The sequence below is a fragment of the Carassius gibelio genome, chromosome A7 (genome assembly GCF_023724105.1).
Source record: "Carassius gibelio isolate Cgi1373 ecotype wild population from Czech Republic chromosome A7, carGib1.2-hapl.c, whole genome shotgun sequence".
Taxonomy (NCBI): Eukaryota; Metazoa; Chordata; class Actinopteri; order Cypriniformes; family Cyprinidae; genus Carassius; species Carassius gibelio.
In genome coordinates this window covers 41,500,777-41,517,835 of record NC_068377.1, presented here as the reverse complement: position 1 = coordinate 41,517,835, position 17,059 = coordinate 41,500,777, and the positions used below count along the sequence as shown (strand labels likewise).

General features: G+C 39.2%; 1 protein-coding gene and 1 long non-coding RNA gene across 4 annotated transcripts; both read right to left on the bottom strand.

The window, feature by feature from the left end:
- Positions 1-3,546: 3,546 nt before the first annotated feature.
- LOC128017832 (uncharacterized) lies at positions 3,547-7,188 on the bottom strand. 3 transcript variants are annotated; one of them, XR_008184530.1, is made up of 5 exons: positions 7,119-7,188; positions 6,368-6,534; positions 6,159-6,274; positions 5,605-5,655; positions 3,547-4,139 (listed from the first exon to the last, which is right to left on the bottom strand). It is a non-coding gene; the product is annotated as an uncharacterized LOC128017832 (long non-coding RNA). The 3 variants fall into 3 exon arrangements; XR_008184529.1 differs by lacking the exon at positions 7,119-7,188 and adding an exon at positions 6,715-6,859; XR_008184528.1 differs by lacking the exon at positions 7,119-7,188 and having other exon boundaries at positions 6,368-6,677.
- Positions 7,189-9,908: 2,720 nt separating this feature from the next.
- On the bottom strand, positions 9,909-15,712 carry LOC128017803 (C-type mannose receptor 2-like). The gene is made up of 5 exons (XM_052603364.1): positions 15,610-15,712; positions 15,018-15,395; positions 13,186-13,521; positions 10,480-10,589; positions 9,909-10,278 (listed from the first exon to the last, which is right to left on the bottom strand). The coding sequence occupies exons 1-5, from the start codon at positions 15,644-15,646 to the stop codon at positions 10,147-10,149; spliced, it is 993 nt and encodes a 330-aa protein (XP_052459324.1). The 5' UTR covers positions 15,647-15,712; the 3' UTR covers positions 9,909-10,146.
- Positions 15,713-17,059: the final 1,347 nt, after the last annotated feature.

The window sequence follows — 17,059 nt, the reverse complement described above, 5'->3', positions numbered from 1 at the left end:
GCTAACTAGCGGATGGACTCCAGTGGCTTAGCGCAAATCTGCGGCCCCCAACCGCGTACTCAAGGGTGGGTGGGGGGTTTGGGGGATTGTGCTGGTTAATTTGCAATATTGTAAATATTGGTTTTAAACCAGGAAGGCGAGCCAATGGATGTCACACAAGCAACGTGTTAACTTTGCGCAAGTGTTATGCGGTGAACCTCAATCTCAGTCGACTCACTAGAAAGTGAAAGTAAAAACTGACAGTGCTTTCAGCATCTGATGCTGCATTGTGCCACATATTCTCTCAGTTTTAATTTACTCCCTTAATAGTTCTCTTGTGATCTGAAAAAAAAAAAAAAATCAATGAGGAGTAAGCTACAGTAGCCTAATCTCTATCATCCGCGCAGCGTGTCAGTTATTCTTTATGAAATTATTGTGAGTCAAATTAATTGTAATAGGCTATTAATTTAATAATAAAATGAACTTAATAATATTAATAGGCCTAATAATCTGAAGAATGTAACAGGCCTACATTAACTGAAAATTAGGCAAATTAGATTAGGCCTATAACTACGTGTATTTAATCACCGTTATCAGTCAACAAAATGTATAAAAAAAGAATCTTTGTGAGTGTAACGAACCTGGTTTGCAGTCTTCTGTTTGATCACCACCAGAATTTGCCTGTGCTTTACATTGACTCTTGCACCACACAGACTGTCACAGATCACCCTGGACTACAGTTCCCACAATCCATCTCACTGACTACATGCACATCCGAGGCCTAACTAGCCTTCTACCACGTTACAACCCATCACGCACCCCAAGGTCACAAAACGCTGGACTTTTGGTAGTTCCTAGGATAGCAAAGTCCACTAAAGGAGGTAGAGTTTTCTCACATTTGGCTCCCAAACTCTGGAATAGCCTTCCTGATAATGTTTGGGGTTCAGACACACTCTCTCTGTTTAAATCTAGATTAAAAACGCATCTCTTTCGCCAAGCATTCGAGTAATGTATCTCCTAAATTGTGAGTGTAGTTGCAACTGATCAAATGTGCATTTTTATTCATTAGCTTGGGTTAAACAAATTTTAGTTTGTTGGATCAGCAGCTATGCTAATGATGTCTCTATTCCGTTTCTATTTTATGCCGTGGTAACTAGGATTTACACAAGCTCCAGTCTGGATCCAGAACACCTGAGAAGAGATGATGCTGACCCTCAGAGAACCTCAGATGATGATAACCCTGAATCAACAATCAGAACTAACAATTATTGCTACATGTGTGACTGCATCATATAATTATTAATTAATAATATTAATAATGTTCATCGTCTAGCTGACTACGTCTTGTATTAATTTTTTCTAAAAATACTGTCAAACGTGCACAAACTGACAGTCACCACCATAAGCTACTACTAAATATTTTAGAAACATAATTTTCTGTAAAGTTGCTTTGTAATGATTTGTATTGTAAAAAGCGCTATACAAAAAAACTTGAATTGAATTGAAACACACACCCGGAGCAGTGGGCAGCTATAGATCCAGCGCCCGGGGAGCAACTGGGGGTTCAGTGCCTTGCTCAAGTGCACTTCAGCCATGGGTATTGAGGGTAAGAGAGAGCACTGTTTATTCACTCCCTCCACCTACAACTCCTGCCAGCACAGAAACTCGAACCGGCTACCTTCGGGTTACAGGTCCAACTCTCTAAACATTGGGCCACAGCTGTGAACTGTACTTGCACGTTTGTGTGTTTTGATATGAATATGAATTGACACATTTGTACATCTTGAAAATGTCAGTTGTATTTTTACACATTCTTGTACATTTAAATAAAATATTTTAAAATATATTTGTAAATGTGTTATTTGCATATTAAAATAAAATCTGTAATTAACAACAAATTAAGTTCAAAGTATGGTTGTATTAAGTCATTTTTTAATAAAAATACTGATGTTAATTAATATAAATAAATAACTCAACTGTTGGGTAACTTTTAACCCAACAGGATTTTAACCCAATGGGTTGGGTTGAAATAACCCATAGATGGGAAGGTGCTATACCAACCCATAGTTGGGTTACAGGTTGGGTTAATTTTAACCCTACATTTTTTAGTGTGTAGTTACTATGTTAGTACAGAGTTATTAGGGACACTTAAATAAAGTAGACCCTACAAGAGTGTGGATCCTGCATTTTCTCATTTCAGACTTTACATTTAAAATGAAAATATAGCTTTTTAAAATATTTCAAAATATTAATAAAAAAAAGTATCTAAATGATAATAAAATAAAACTGGACTGAATCAACATGACAAGTTTAGTTTAAACCAATGAACTAACTCAAATCAGCAGAGACGTGGGGAGGCTCTGGTAGTTCCACAGAGACGTGAAGAGACTCTGGTAATCCCATGGTGTTTATACTGGATTCCAGAAGATCAATGCTGACTTGACTCTGCTCATGAAGATTATTGGTGACTTGCATTTGTTCATGAAGATCAATGGGGACTTGCCTTTGCCCATGAAGATAGTCAGTGACTTAACCTTGCCCATGAAGAACACTGGTGAATTGACTTTGCCCATGAAGATCATTGGTGACTTGATTTTGCACATGAAGATCAATGGTGACTTGCCTTTGCCCATGAAGATAGTCGGTGACTTGACCTTGCTTATGAAGAATACTGGTGACTGGACTTTGCCCGTGAATTTCATTAGTGACTTGCCCTTGTCCGTGAATTTCATCGGTGACTTGGCTTGACTCCAAGTCAAGGGTCCACGAGCACCTGACTCAACTCTGGAGGGTCAGCGGGAACCTGACTCGACTCTGGAGGGTCAATGGGAACCTGACTCGACTCTGGAGGGTCAACGGGAATCTGACTCGACTCTGGAAGGTCAACGAAACATCCTTTCTCCTGCTCGGTGACTGGGGAAAAAATATCAAAAGACATACTGCTGGATCCTTAGTTGATGGAGTCCTTCTGTAACGATCGCGATCCAGTGAAACACAGGGAGAAAGAGATCCAAATATAGGTATGTTTATTTAGGGTAATCCAAAGAATAATCCAACAAGCCGGGTAAGAACCAGAAAACAATCCAAAATAAAACAAATAGGGACGGAACAGGAAAGGGAACGGAATGGGAACTCAGAATAAGAGGAATCTCGGAGGACGAGAAGACAGGATCACGAAAGGAAAGGACTCCATACAGACAACAGGAAAGGACTGGTAAATATAGGGAGACTAATGACAAATAAGTGAAGGCACCTGGTGCAATTAGCAGGAGTGCAATTACTATGAAGAAGGGACAAGGCTAGTGGCAATTGAGTGCCTACGGTGAGGTGCCTAAGGGGAAGTGAGCCCACTAGTGGACACACAGGGAAACAGAGGCCAGACAGCGTCACAATATGTACCCTCCACTCTCTGTCTGAGCTCAATGAAGAGCCTGTAAAAGCTGTGACCTATATATGTACCTCCTCTCTGCCTGTCTGAGTATAGTGAAAAGCCTGCAGAGTTACTGAAGTGAGCTGCTGTTGTCGATCTGCTACCATTATAGTCAAGTCAAGTCAACTCACCTTTATTTATATAGTGCTTTAAACAAAATACATTGCGTCAAAGCAACTGAACAACATTCATTAGGAAAAGAGTGTGTCAATAATGCAAAATGATAGTTAAAGGCAGTTCATCATTGAATTCAGTGATGTCATCTCTGTTCAGTTAAATAGTGTCTGTGCATTTATTTGCAATTAAGTCAATGATATCGCTGTAGATGAAGTGACCACAACTAAGCAAGCCAGAGGCGACAGCGGCAAGGAACCAAAACTCCATCGGTGACAGAATGGAGAAAAAAACCTTGGGAGAAACCAGGCTCAGTTGGGGGTCAGTTCTCCTCTGACCAGACGAAACCAGTAGTTCAATTCCAGACTGCAGCAAAGTCAGATTGTGCAGAAGAATCATCTGTTTCCTGTAGTCTTGTCCTGGTGGTCCTCTGAGACACGGTCTTTACAGGGGATCTGTATCTGGGCTCTAGTTGTCCTGGTCTCTGCTGTCTTTCAGGGCAGTAGAGGTCCTTTCTAGGTGCTGATCCACCATCTGGTCTGGATACGTACTGGATCCGGGTGACTGCAGTGACCCTCTGGTCTGGATACAGACTGGATCTGGTGGCCACGGTGACCTCGGAACAAGAGAGAAACAGACAAATATTAGCGTAGATGCCATTCTTCTAATGATGTAGAAGGTACATGCTATGTAAAGCCTAAAAATCCTTTAACGGATTTGAATATTAAAAGCATATTAGTATGTTATGTGTAAGCCAGGTTAAAGAAATGGGTCTTTAATCTAGATTTAAACTGCAAGAGTGTGTCTGCCTCCCGAACAATGTTAGGGAGGGTTTTCCAGAGTTTAGGTGCCAAATAAGAAAAGGATCTGCCGATATTCTAGGTATTATCAAAATGCCTGAGTTTTGAGAACGTAGCGAACGTAGAGGAGTATAATGTAAAAGGAGCTGACACCTCCCCCTTTGCCTTTTAGATGCGGCTCATTTTTATATCGTAATCTTTGGGGGTGGACTCATTTAAAATAATGTAATCATCAGGTTTTAGCCAGGTTTCTGTCAAACAGAGCACATTTAGATTATGATCAGTGTTCATATTATTTACAAAAAGTGTTTTCGTAGAAAGGGATCTGATATTCAATAAGCCAAGCTTTATCATTTGTTTATCCGTATTGCATCTGTTTTTTATTTGTTGAACCTCAATTAAATTGTAAATCTTAACTTGGTTTGGACGTTTTTTGGTATTTTCTAGTTTGGGGAACAGACACAGTCTCTATAGTGTGATATCTAGGTGAAAGAGTCTCTATGTGCTGAGAATTAGCTGACCTCTGTGATGGGAGGCAGCTAGCAGACGGTCGGTTTAGCCAGTCTGTCTGCTTCCTGACCTGGGCCCCAGTTAGTCAAGTATAAACACTAAGACTATTTGCCATATTTCTAGAGAGAAGAGTGGCGCCACCCCAGGAGGGATGAAGACCATCTCTTTTCAACAGGTCAGGTCTGCCCCAAAAGCTCGTCCAATTGTCTATGAAACCTATGTTATTCTGTGGGCACCACTTAGACATCCAGCCATTGAGTAATGACAATCTGCTATGTATCTCGTCACCACGGTAAGCAGGGAGGGGACCAGAGCATATTATGTGTCTGACATCGTGATTGCAAGTTCACACACCTCATTAATGTTATTTTTAGTGATCTCTGACATGCAAAACAATCTTACTGTATTCACGTTTAGCAGTAGCCAGCACTTTTAAATTTGCCACGATTTCAGGAGCTCTGGCTCCCGGTAAACATTTGACTATGGTGGCTGGTGTCTCTATATTCACGTTACGTACAATAGAATCGCCAATGACTAGAGCACTTTCATCAGGTTTCTCAGTGGGTGCATCACTGAGTGGGGAGAACCTGTTTAATGTTTTGATCGGAACAGAAGAGCAGTGTTTTGACACACGACTACGCTGCCTCACCGTCACCCAGTTGCCCTGCTGCAGGGGCTCTGTTTCCAGAACCGAACAATGTACAGCTCTCCCTGAGCTAGATGCATCCAAAGCCGTATATAATAACAATAGCAGGAGAAGCCACTACTCACCGTGCTTGATGAAGTATTCTTACCACAGTTGTTTGATGAACTTGTGAAAAACTGAGAGAGAGGAGAGGAGAGGAGAAAAGAAAAAAGTGATAGGTTTGAATGAAAACGCTAATGACAAGCACACTTTGCAGGTGTACTGCACTCACGGATATAAAATAAAAGTGAACGATCAAAATTAATCTGATAAGATTGATCGATAATATCAGGAATATGGTGTGAATTAAGTTAGATTTTATCACTTAAAAAAACAAAACAAAAAAACAAACAGAGAGTGATAGTAAGATAAAGATTCTAGAGGAAAAAATAAATAAAACAGCTACACGGAGCTACGATTAGCTCCAACAGGCCAACAGGAAGCAGAGAAAACACTGTCCAACAGCGACACCCGCAGTCAGGAGTCCTGAAATCAAGTCAATATATATAGGACCCTGTGACATATGGAATTGAGTATCCACTGACTTGACCATTCATATTGAATCTGTGCTGAAGTCCTGTAGAGCTACAGAGTCTGTGCGAAGGCCTGCAGAGTCACTGAATTGGTGCTGAAATCTTACCGAGCCACTGAACAGAGACAGTCACTGATGATACCCAGTCAGAGGACTTGAAAAACAGAGTTACTACCAAGCCTTCGCCATCTGGTGCCGTAGCTGCTCGGGCTGTATTCACCTTACTGTGTTGGTAGTGGTGGAGGGGAATTAGAGCTACACACGCAGTTACTTAACCTGGAGAGATTTCTTTTAAATAAATTAATAAATGAGTTAACCTTGAATTCTGGTGTTCTGCCTTTTTCTCTGGTACGGGGTAGCTCCTCAAGAAGGGTGGAATTGGGGGTGTCAGCCGACAGGGAGTGCTGCCGCAGCCCTGGCTCGGCCCGTGACACTAGCACTGGCTCTTCTTCTGAAACTCACTTAGGAGGCAGCACTAACTTACCTCAAACACCAAAAACAAAAGATAAATAAACAACGTAAAACTTCCCTTAACTCCCTAACTGAACCAAAAACAGGGATGAAGGTAGTATCCAAAGAAAAAGGCATTCTCTACCTACAGCTTTATTAACTCCATTTTATCTCCAATATACAGAAAAAGAGGAAAATAAAAAGAATATATTACCTGCTAATTATCTTTAGCTTTCCAACAAAGCAAAAGAAGTAACAGAAGCACTATTAGCTATTAGCACACAGCTACGCACACACATTTACACCAGCATATAACAACAATAATAACAATATGTCCATGGACAGAACAATAGATTATAATCTCTACCCATATTTTAAACTAAAACATTGAAGTTAATGTAAAACAGACTGCAGTGATATCCTCTGATTGAAAACCAGCTACAGTATAATGTCAGTCAATAAATATTAAAATTGCTGCAGAAACCAATATGACAGCCCATAAATAAAAGTGATGTCTACTGATTGCCCCCCCCACCCCAAAATCCAATAATCCAGCGGCCAATAAAATGTGACTTACTGGAAAACGATCACATTCATCAGCAAAAAAATATACTTAACTGTGAGCAAAAAGAGATGGATCAATCTTTGCTCCATTGCTGCTGACATTAGCTTGGATTAGTGAGGTCTCATCCATAGACTAGCTAAAAATCAATGGAGCCTGTTTTAAAAATATAGCTGTGAACACACGCCCCAGTGGATTTGTGTAGTGAAATCAGTATTGTCCTTATTTTTTGACCACAGCAGCATTAGTAATTCATGGTGTAAAGATTTCCTCAGCTAATGATGCACATCAAATGTGTTTACACAAATAAAGAGAGAATCAATCCAGAGAAAAGGAAGTAGTTTGCATGAAGAACCATGGCATCTTTAGTCTTTAGTGTCCTTGCGCACCAGCCTCCCATAGAGGAAGAACAGATGTTTTATGTGTTGAACTCGCATGAATGGCACCACAAAGTTGGAATTACGAACGGGAAACTTCTCTTCAAGCCCAGCAGTTCCTAGTAGGAACCTGTCAGTCTATATACATTTAAGTGTTTATTTTATTATTTGTGCCTGTAGATTTTAATGATAATACATATCTTTAACTGCTGGTTTCTGAAAATGAGTTTGTTTCTCCACTTCAGCAGCACTTACAGACACCAAACCTAACAGATTTATTCCTCTCTATATCCTGAAGGTTTGCACTGAGGGGTTTGTTGATATATCATTCACATTTTATTCCTGAAACATGGTGAAGACATATTGTTTCACTCTCTGTTGACAGTGACTCACTTTTCCAGTGTTCAGATTTAAGTTCTTGAAATAATGCTGCATGTAAACATAATATTACTTTCAATTCAATTGTACTGAGATTGGTAAAGTATGGTCATATCTGTTATTTGATATTTTACACTATATTCCCCTGTGGTTTCTTTGCACTTTTTTTGTAGAAAATGAGTGTTGTTTGCCAATGCATGTCCGTACAAGACACATAGTTTGTGGAATCATTGTGTCTGGATGATGCACATGCTAAACTGTAATGCATAAGTGTCATTCAAATACTGAACCTTAAGTCTAATTGATAAAAACAGACCTATAGATTAATTATATACTGTAGCGGTCCATCCATTTCCAGGCAGATGGTGTTTTAGCTGGTTTAAAATGAGAATGTTGTTTCTCAGCCTGTCGCAGAAAAGAGCTTGTGCTCGATAATCAGTTGGTATTTAGCTCTTAACTTGTTTAATTCGGTCCACTCTTCATCAGTCTGGACAGTCGCCAGGTCAATGTAGTTCTTTCGGCAGAAATCTAGAGCCTCGTTCCATGCTCACTTCTCTCGGATCAGAACATAATCATGTGAGTCGCACAGAATGATTGAGAGAAACCCTGTTTAGAAGACATTGAGTGGGGGAAATATATTCATTTCAAACGATTCACTCATTAAAAGCAAAAACAGCAAGCATAAGATGTGACTTAATGGAGATTCAACTGATTCAGTTCAACTAGCAAGTGAAAAATGTACGTACTGCAGAGATGCACTTTATTTTATTGATGTTGTTTATGGTGTAGACAGCCAAAAGACACAAGACATATATTTTTATATATACTTTTTACATTTCTTATATTCTATAAAACATACATACAAACAAAACACACACTCACCTGAAAACAAAATAAGGTGCATGGGTCTTTGTTCCACCTCTGTTAAGCTTAGATTAGGTTTGTGAGTCTGCTAATGAACTGAAGTGTCTGAATTTGATTTGAAATATAGCTTGACTGAGGAGTGAATGCACACCCATTCTCATTTGCACATGTAAATCAGCATCATCATCAGTCATTAACAGCAGACGATAGAAATACATGGTGTAAAGATTTGCTCTGGTAATGAGGCACATCAAATGTGTTTTTACACAAATGCAGACAAAATCATAGGAAGAAGGGTGTGACTTACATGGAAAATCACTAAAGCCAGAGATGGAGGGCCAAGAAATGTATGAATGCTGTTCAATATTGCTCAATTAATGCATTATGATGAATTAATCTAGTAAATGAAAAAGAGCTCTTATCAACTAACAACTAAACATTGTTTGGTCAATGATTTCATAGATGATAAATAAAACAATGGACTTCTGTCATGTTTATACATTATATTTGTCCCAAATAATAATAATAATTGTCAGTAACAAACATAACACATACAAACGTACATATTTAAGGATATGAACCCGATTTGAAACATAAAGGCCTCTAAACTATCAACATGATCAAACTCTGCTGCTAAACCTGTTTCACACTCACCAAGTTTCGCACTCCTGCCAGCACTGAGACTCGAACCAGCGACTTTCTGGTAACTAGTCCAGCTCTCTAACCATTAGGCCACAGCCACCGCAAAAGTGTTTTAGAATCTTTCCTGATTGTGATCAAGTAAAGGTCAGAATAAGGTCAGTAATATATTCAGATGCACTCTTACTGGACTGAAGCAGCTCAGCTTTACTTGATTCTCCATCAATCATGTTTTAGAGTCTCAAATCTGATCCTCAGGATCTTTTGAGGAGCGTTTGTTTCCAGAAGCTTTACTTTCACTTTACATTTATTAGGACTACTATAATAACTATGATGAACTAAAATCTAAAAAAAAATATTAAAAGACAAATTAGTTAATAAAATATATTGATTAATTCAGATATGATGTAAGACATTTACCCTATTTTGATCATATTTAATCAACATCTAATTTTGTTCCCAGAAATCTACAGGATCATGTTAAAACAGAAAAATTATATATTATAGCTTGTCAGAAAGTAAAAAATATAAAATATGTGAAGACTAAATGTGAAAAATGTTCTTTTTATGTTTAAGTCCTAATGTTTTTCATATTTTGTTTTTCATATCAGTTTTCCCCCCATCTTCAGTGTTTTCAAAGTGATAAATTGCATGTAAACCAATGGGTGAGTCAATAGGACCGCATGACATTTTAACAAAATTTGTACAGCCTTTCCTAAGCACATTTATGTGTCCATACATTGCATACATTTTCATGACCCTAAATGAGAAATATTCAGAAAATTAGAAATATTCAGAAACTTTTGAGAAAAAATAAATAGTCTAACTAGTATTTTGAGCATTTTGAAAATCTATAATTATTCTTTTTCAGTGTTTGGAACAGCTTTCCATTTGGCTGCTGTCTCCATGAAAACTTCACATCCGCTGCCATTCCCTGCTCTCCGAGTTTCTGCTGGACCTGAAGACAGACCAGTGTTAGACAGAGCTAATATAAGAGCACAAGGTCACAGAGCTGTAATCTGTCTACTGGGCCATAGAAAAACACTGCAATTTCACACATAGACACCAGAGAACCTGGAAGTGGTTCTCCACAGGACGAGGGGGTTAGGGTAACAGAAAACTACTGTAGATCACAGCTGTGGTGAGAAATAATGCTCACCTCCTTCAACAGAGCATCTGCAGTCACTTGATCAATGACATTATCACCAGCTTTCACCTCCAGTCTCAATATCTGTCGCTTTACAGTTTCTGTGACAAGTGATGAAATACCTAAAAATACAAAAATTAGATAAATTAATATTCAGGACAATCTGAAACACAGGCTAAACAGTTGAGGTAAAACCATTATTCACTTCAGCAACATCAAACTTAACAGTACTTATTTAATTTTTTATAGGTCATTTGTCTGATGATATATAGCATTTCATTCCTTAAACAGGGTGAACATGTATTGTAGTTTTTGTCTGCTGACGGTGTTTTATGCATTAATACAAACTAAAATCCAACATCCCCTCTGTAAAAACCTTTAGCTCTAATATGTCAACAAAACCAAACAATAATTTTTAACTTGGCTTTAGTCTATGTTCAGATTTATACGCCAGAAAGTAAACTAGTAGATATTGGATTAGATAATGCCTCATGCATATTTATTCATAACTTTTCAGAAAACTTAATACAAAACATTGCTGTATTGTACTGTGCCTAATAAATTGTGTAAGGTATGGTGGGAGCTCATAGTTAATATTTTTCAAAATTTGACCCTGGAACACACAACCAGTCACAAGGGTCAATTTTTCGAAATTGAGAGGTATACATCATCTGAAAGTTTAATAAATCATCTCTCCATTGATGCGTAGTTTGTTAGGAGGACAATATTTGTCTGAGATACAACTCTAAAAAAAAAAAATCTGGAATCTGAGGGAGCAAAAAAATCTAAATATCGAGAAAATTATCTTTAAATGTGTCCCTCGCTGCTGCATTCTGGATCAATTGCAGAGGCTTGACAGTAAATGCAGGAAGAGCCAGGAGAGCATTATTATAGTCCAGTCTGGAGAGAAAAGGGGTTGGACAAGAAGTTGGGTTGCTTGCTCTGACAGGAAGGGTATAATATTCGTAATGATGTATAAGGAAAACCTGCATGACCGGGTCGTTGTAGCAATGTGGTCTGTGAAGCTTAACTGATGATCCATCACAACTCCTAGGTTTCTGGCTGTCCTCGAAGGAGTAATGGTTGATGAGCCCAGCTGTATAGAGAAGTTGTGATGAAGCAATGGGTTAGCTGGAATCACCAGGAGTTCTGTCTTCGTAAGGTTAAGCTGAAGGTGATGGTCATTCATCCAGCTACAAATGTCACTCAGACAGGCTGAAATGCGAGCAGTCACCGTCGGGTCATCTGGCTGGAATGGGAAGTAGAGTTGGGTGTCATCAGCGTAGCAGTGATAAGAAAAGCCATGCTTCTGAATGACAGATCCTAATGATGTCATGTAGATGGAGAAGAGAAATGGTCCAAGTACTGAGCCTTGAGGAACCCCAGTAGCAAGGTGGTGTGACTTTGAAACATCACCCCTCCAAAACACACTGAAGGATCTGTCAGAGAGGTAGGACTTAACCTACAGGAGTGCAGTTCCAGAGATGCCCATCTTTCTGAGGGTGGACAGGAGAATCTGGTGATTAACTGTGACAAAAGCAGCAGACAGGGCCAGTGAGATGATTACTGAGGATTTTGAAGCTGCTCTTGCTAGTCGCAGGGCTTCAGTAAATGAGTGCAGAGCAGTCTCAGTTGAGTGGCCACTTTTGAAGCCAGATTGGTTGCTGTCCAGGAGGTTGTTCTGTACAAGGAACATAGAAAGCTGGTTGAACACAGCTCGCTCAAGTATCTTTGCAATGAATGGAAGAAGGGATGAAGGGTCTGTAGAAGGGTCTGTAGTTTTCAAGAAGCGCTGGATTTAGATATGGTTTCTTGAGCAGTGGGCTTACCCAAGCCTGCTTGAATGCTGAGGGAAATGTTACAGAGTGAAGAGAGGAGTTTATAATGTGAGTAAGCGAAGGTATGACTGCAGTAGAGATCACTTGAAGGAGGTGAGTGGGGATCGGATCAAGTGGACAAATAGTAGGATGATTGGACAGGAGAAGTTTGGAGACGTCCATCTCTGGGAGTGGGGAGAAGGAGGAGAAAGAGTGTGAGTCGGTCATCGTGAAGTTATCCTCAGTCTGCGGTGTGGAGAATTGGTCACTGATGGATCTTGTCTTATTTGTGAAGAAAACTGCAAAGTCGTCCGCCGTAAGAGTCGATGGATGAGGTGGTGGCGGCGGGTTAAGAAGAGAAGAGAAAGTCTTGAAGAGTGTCCGAGCATCACAACAGCTGTTAATTTTGTTGTGGTAGTAGGATGTTTTAGCCGTGAAGACATTTGCAGAGAAGGAAGAGAGGAGAGATTGATACACACTGAGGTCGGTAGAGTTTCTTGATTTCTGCCATTTCCTCTCTGCAGCCCTGAGTTTAGAGCGATGTTCACGGAGAACCTCGGACAGCCAGGGGGCAAAAGTTGTCCAAGCAAGATGTTAAAGTGGAGCAAAGAGTGTCCGTAGCGCTGTTCGTTTCCAGAGCTGAAAACTGAGAGAGTGCAGGAAGTGAGGATGAAACCATCCTCTGATTGTACTTCCGATTAAATCGTACTTAAAAACTTAAGGCAGTGGCTTATATTATTAATTTGAAGTATATTTTTTACAGTGATAATCAATAATAAACAAACCTATACCTTAATTATATACTGTCGAAGTCCATCCATTTTCAGGCGGATAATGTTTAGCCGGTTTAAAATTAGATCCCAGAAATAACTACAACATGCTCTAACATAAAAACACTTACTTGAACTTTTGCAAAAGAAGAAAAACTTTTTTGAGCAGGGCTCATCAGTAATCCGACCATTCTCATTGACAGCAGCGCAGATTTCATCGCCAGACAGATTATCTGGTTGTTTTTCAGCCCATCGCAGAGAAGAGCTTATGCTGGTCTGATCAGTCCATGTCCATGAGTCTCTGAACAGACCGATCCAGGCACATGGGTAACCTTTGATCATCTCGGTTAGCTGCTGATTCTCACTCTCGGTCCTGACTGTGTAGAAGTCTGTGAAGATTTTTCTACAGACACTCTGAGCTGTTTTCCAGGACATCTCTGCATCAGTAACTAGTACTGGCCCTTGATCTGAGAAACATCAGAATAGAACTCTGATTAACTTTGTTGTCAAAGTCTTCAATGACCATTCCCCACAACACTCTAGTTATTGAGAACCAAAAAAAAAAAAAAAAAAAACTAACAACCAAAAAATACACACAAATGACACTTTGCATGCACATTCATGACTCTGAATGAAAAATATTCACCAAATTTCAAGAATGACTAAATAGTTTAACCAGTATTTTGAGTTTGAGTCTTGTTGACTCTGAAACAAGAGTGGGGCCGGTTGCACCAGCTGGACATACACCCAGTAATGCTAGGTTGGATGTAAAACGTTGTTTAGTTTCTAGGATTCATGGCTGTGAAATCATTGTTACCACAGACATGAAGTGTTGAGTTCTTTTTGGGCAGTTACGCATTACAAATAGCAACTGATCGGTGTGTCACACAGGTGTAAGTAATTATGCAGTAAAATTTGACATGTTAAATTTTTACTTGACCTTTCTTTTACATTTTTAATGCAATGTTTGAATTTGAAGTTTTTCCAAGTTTCTCAACAGTCATTGTGGCATGGATGTGCATCATCGTGTGTTGGGTGTAGCTGCGCCTGATCATAGTTTAAGTTGGTGCAACAGGTGTAATATTTATCGGATGGATGAAAGTAGCTAAGCTTAAATACTTTAATAATTTTTAACATCGACTCTTCAATACACAATTTCTCTGTACTTGATTGTAGAAAAAAAGGGGTCGTCTAATATTCAGTGTCTGCAAAAAATAAAATATGTTAAATTTGAGATTGTGTTTTATTTATGTCTACACCTACCCCAACCCTAAGCCTACAGCTAACAGAAATGCAAATACAGGAATTAACTGTTGTTCAGCATGAGAAAAAGGACATAATATTGATGTGTGCATGCCCAGTTGGACAATCTTGCTGTAGCTGCATATCCTCTAGCCTCCAGGACTGAAGCAAACCACTACTGTTTATTGCACTACTATGTTGTGCCTCCTAGCCCAGTGTTTCTCAACTGCTGGGTTGCGGAGTGTGCAGTCAAAGAAACAACCACATTGTGTATTTTTCCAATGCAAGACTTTTATTTTGAAAGATGCTATCGCTTTTGACACTTGTGTCAGATGCAGTGACAAACGCGCGGTCCTGATTCAGATAAAATGTTATCGGGCTATATGTGAGTGTCACTAATCATTAGAATAACAAAAGTCTCTCTCAGCATAGAAAGATAAACTTTCCTCTCCTGTCAGCCATTATATTGTGCTAAATTCTCTTCAATTGCAAGTGCTATATGCAGCTGCTTGCACTGTATATCACTTCATTATAACTAAAGCTCGAAGTAAAATATATGCATGCAATGTGGTAAATTATAAAATTATCAATAAATATAGTAACTGGACAATGTTTTGCATTGGTACATTAGGTCAAGATTAGGTCTTCAAAAAGTCTTTTTCAAGATGTACCATCTTATATTCAGAACAATAGGGTAATAAAAGAAGTATATGAATCTTACCATTTTCACAAATAGCGACACATTTACGACTGCAGTTTTCAGCATGCCAGTGTCCATCTGAATCAAGCATTACACAATATTGGTTTCCTTTATAATTATTTGGCTCATCCTTATCCCAATTCACATATGTCTGGCATTCATTTTGTAGAGACCAGCGCCAGCTGTTCACAGCATCATAGAGTCCGATCCATGTGTTAGATTGCTCGTTAGATCGATATTTAGCTCTTAACTTTTTTAATTTGTTCCACTCTTGATCAGTCTGGACAGTCGCCAGGTCAATGTAGTTCTTTCGACAATAATCTAGAGCCTCGTTCCATGCTCGGTTCTCTTGGATCAGAACATAATCATGTGAGTCGCACAGAATGACTGAAAGAAACCCTGTTTAGAAGAAATATATTCATTTGAAACGATCCACTAATATGCTAAAAGCCAACTTTCAGTCCAATTTACATGTGAGAAATGTAGGTCCTACAAAGACGCAATTTATTTTATTGTTGTTATATACATTATAGACAGCCAAATCATACAGGAATGCTTTATTAACATTACTTCTCATATTTTATAAAGCATACAAACAAACAAACACACTCACCTGAAAACAAAATGATGTGAATCAGTCTTTGTTCCATCACTGTTGAGGTTAGATTAGATTAGATTAGATTAGTGAGCTCCGCTCGTCCTCTGCTAATAAATTGAAGTGTCTGAATTTGATTTGAAATATGGCTTGACTGAGGACTGGATGCACACCCATTCTCATTTGCACATTTAAATCAGCATCATCATCAGTCATTAACAGCAGACGATAGGAATTCATGGTTTAAAGATTTGCTCTGGTAATGAGGCACATCAAATGTGTTTTTACACAAATGCAGACAAAATCATAGGAAGAAGGGTGTGATCTACATGGAAAATAATCCAGCACATGTCTGGGAGAAGCTTCAGTCCATTCCAAATATAGAAATAGAATATATAGATATCAATTTGTCCAGTCATGGAGCAGAAGTGATTGTGAATTAGTTTCTCCTGCTTTGGTGCAAATGAAATGGACAACAGGTGCACTGGAGAAGCAACAGCAAGACAACCAGCCAAAACTGAACTATTTCACAGGTGGTGGCCAAAGACAATCTCTCTCTCCTTATCAATCCTAACTGACCTGTCTTTAGGTTTTAGCAATGTAATTTACATTATTTACTTTAATTAATTTCAATGAAAAACAGCGAGAAACTATGGAAGCATATTTGCTTCCAATAGCACTGAGAGCACAACAGGCATTCACTGATCAGAGCGAGAGCTTCGCAAAATGTCACAAAAGAAGTGTGTTTTTGGTTGCCAGGGCAAGACAACCCTGCACAGATTACAAAAAAAAAAACAGCATTAAGTGACCAGTGGATGGAGTTTATTTTTACAGAGCATCAACGGAGTTGTGCAAGTGTTTTTGTTTGTTCCCTGCATTTCGAAGATGCTTGTTTTACAAACAAGGCCCAGTTTGACGACGGATTTGCACATCGTTTATTTCTTAAGGATAATGCAGTCCCAACGAAAAAGGGTCACGATCGTGTGTTGGAACCACAGGCAGTGAGTAAAACTGCTTCAAATATCTCTGTGTTGTTAACTTAGCTATCAGCGCGTAAGCACATCAAGTAAACAACATGCGATGTTGTCATCAAACTGCACTTTCCACATGTACACCTTAAAAAAAAAAAAAAAAAGACGACATAAAGTGGAACTTATGTCAGGGTCCTTGTCCCTCCTTGTATGAGGCAGTACCTGTAACCCAATCAAGTTGCACAGGTGGTCCAGCTCCTCCATGATGGCACATCCACTGTGCTCACAGCCCAGCTCAACTGGCATTTGCCAGAAAACATTACAATTAGTAGGTTTGCCATTGGCACTCTGTTCTCTTCACAGATGAGAGCAGGTTCACACTGAGCACATGTGACGTGATAGATTCTGGAGACGCCGTGGTACAGGACAATACAATTTATATAGACAGAGTGTGTAGTCCCTCATGTTTCCCAGACCGGAAACCAATTGAGAACTGT

Bases quoted from the DNA above. Each gene is read 5' to 3' on its own strand.
- LOC128017803 (XM_052603364.1), bottom strand. From the start codon at position 15,646: ATGGAACAAAGACTGATTCACATCATTTTGTTTTCAG. The intron at 15,396-15,609 runs GTGAGTGTGTTT...TCTTCTAAACAG, and splicing joins TCACATCATTTTGTTTTCAG to GGTTTCTTTCAGTCATTCTG. The intron at 10,590-13,185 runs GTAAGTGTTTTT...TTGTATTTTTAG, and splicing joins CTTCTTTTGCAAAAGTTCAA to GTATTTCATCACTTGTCACA.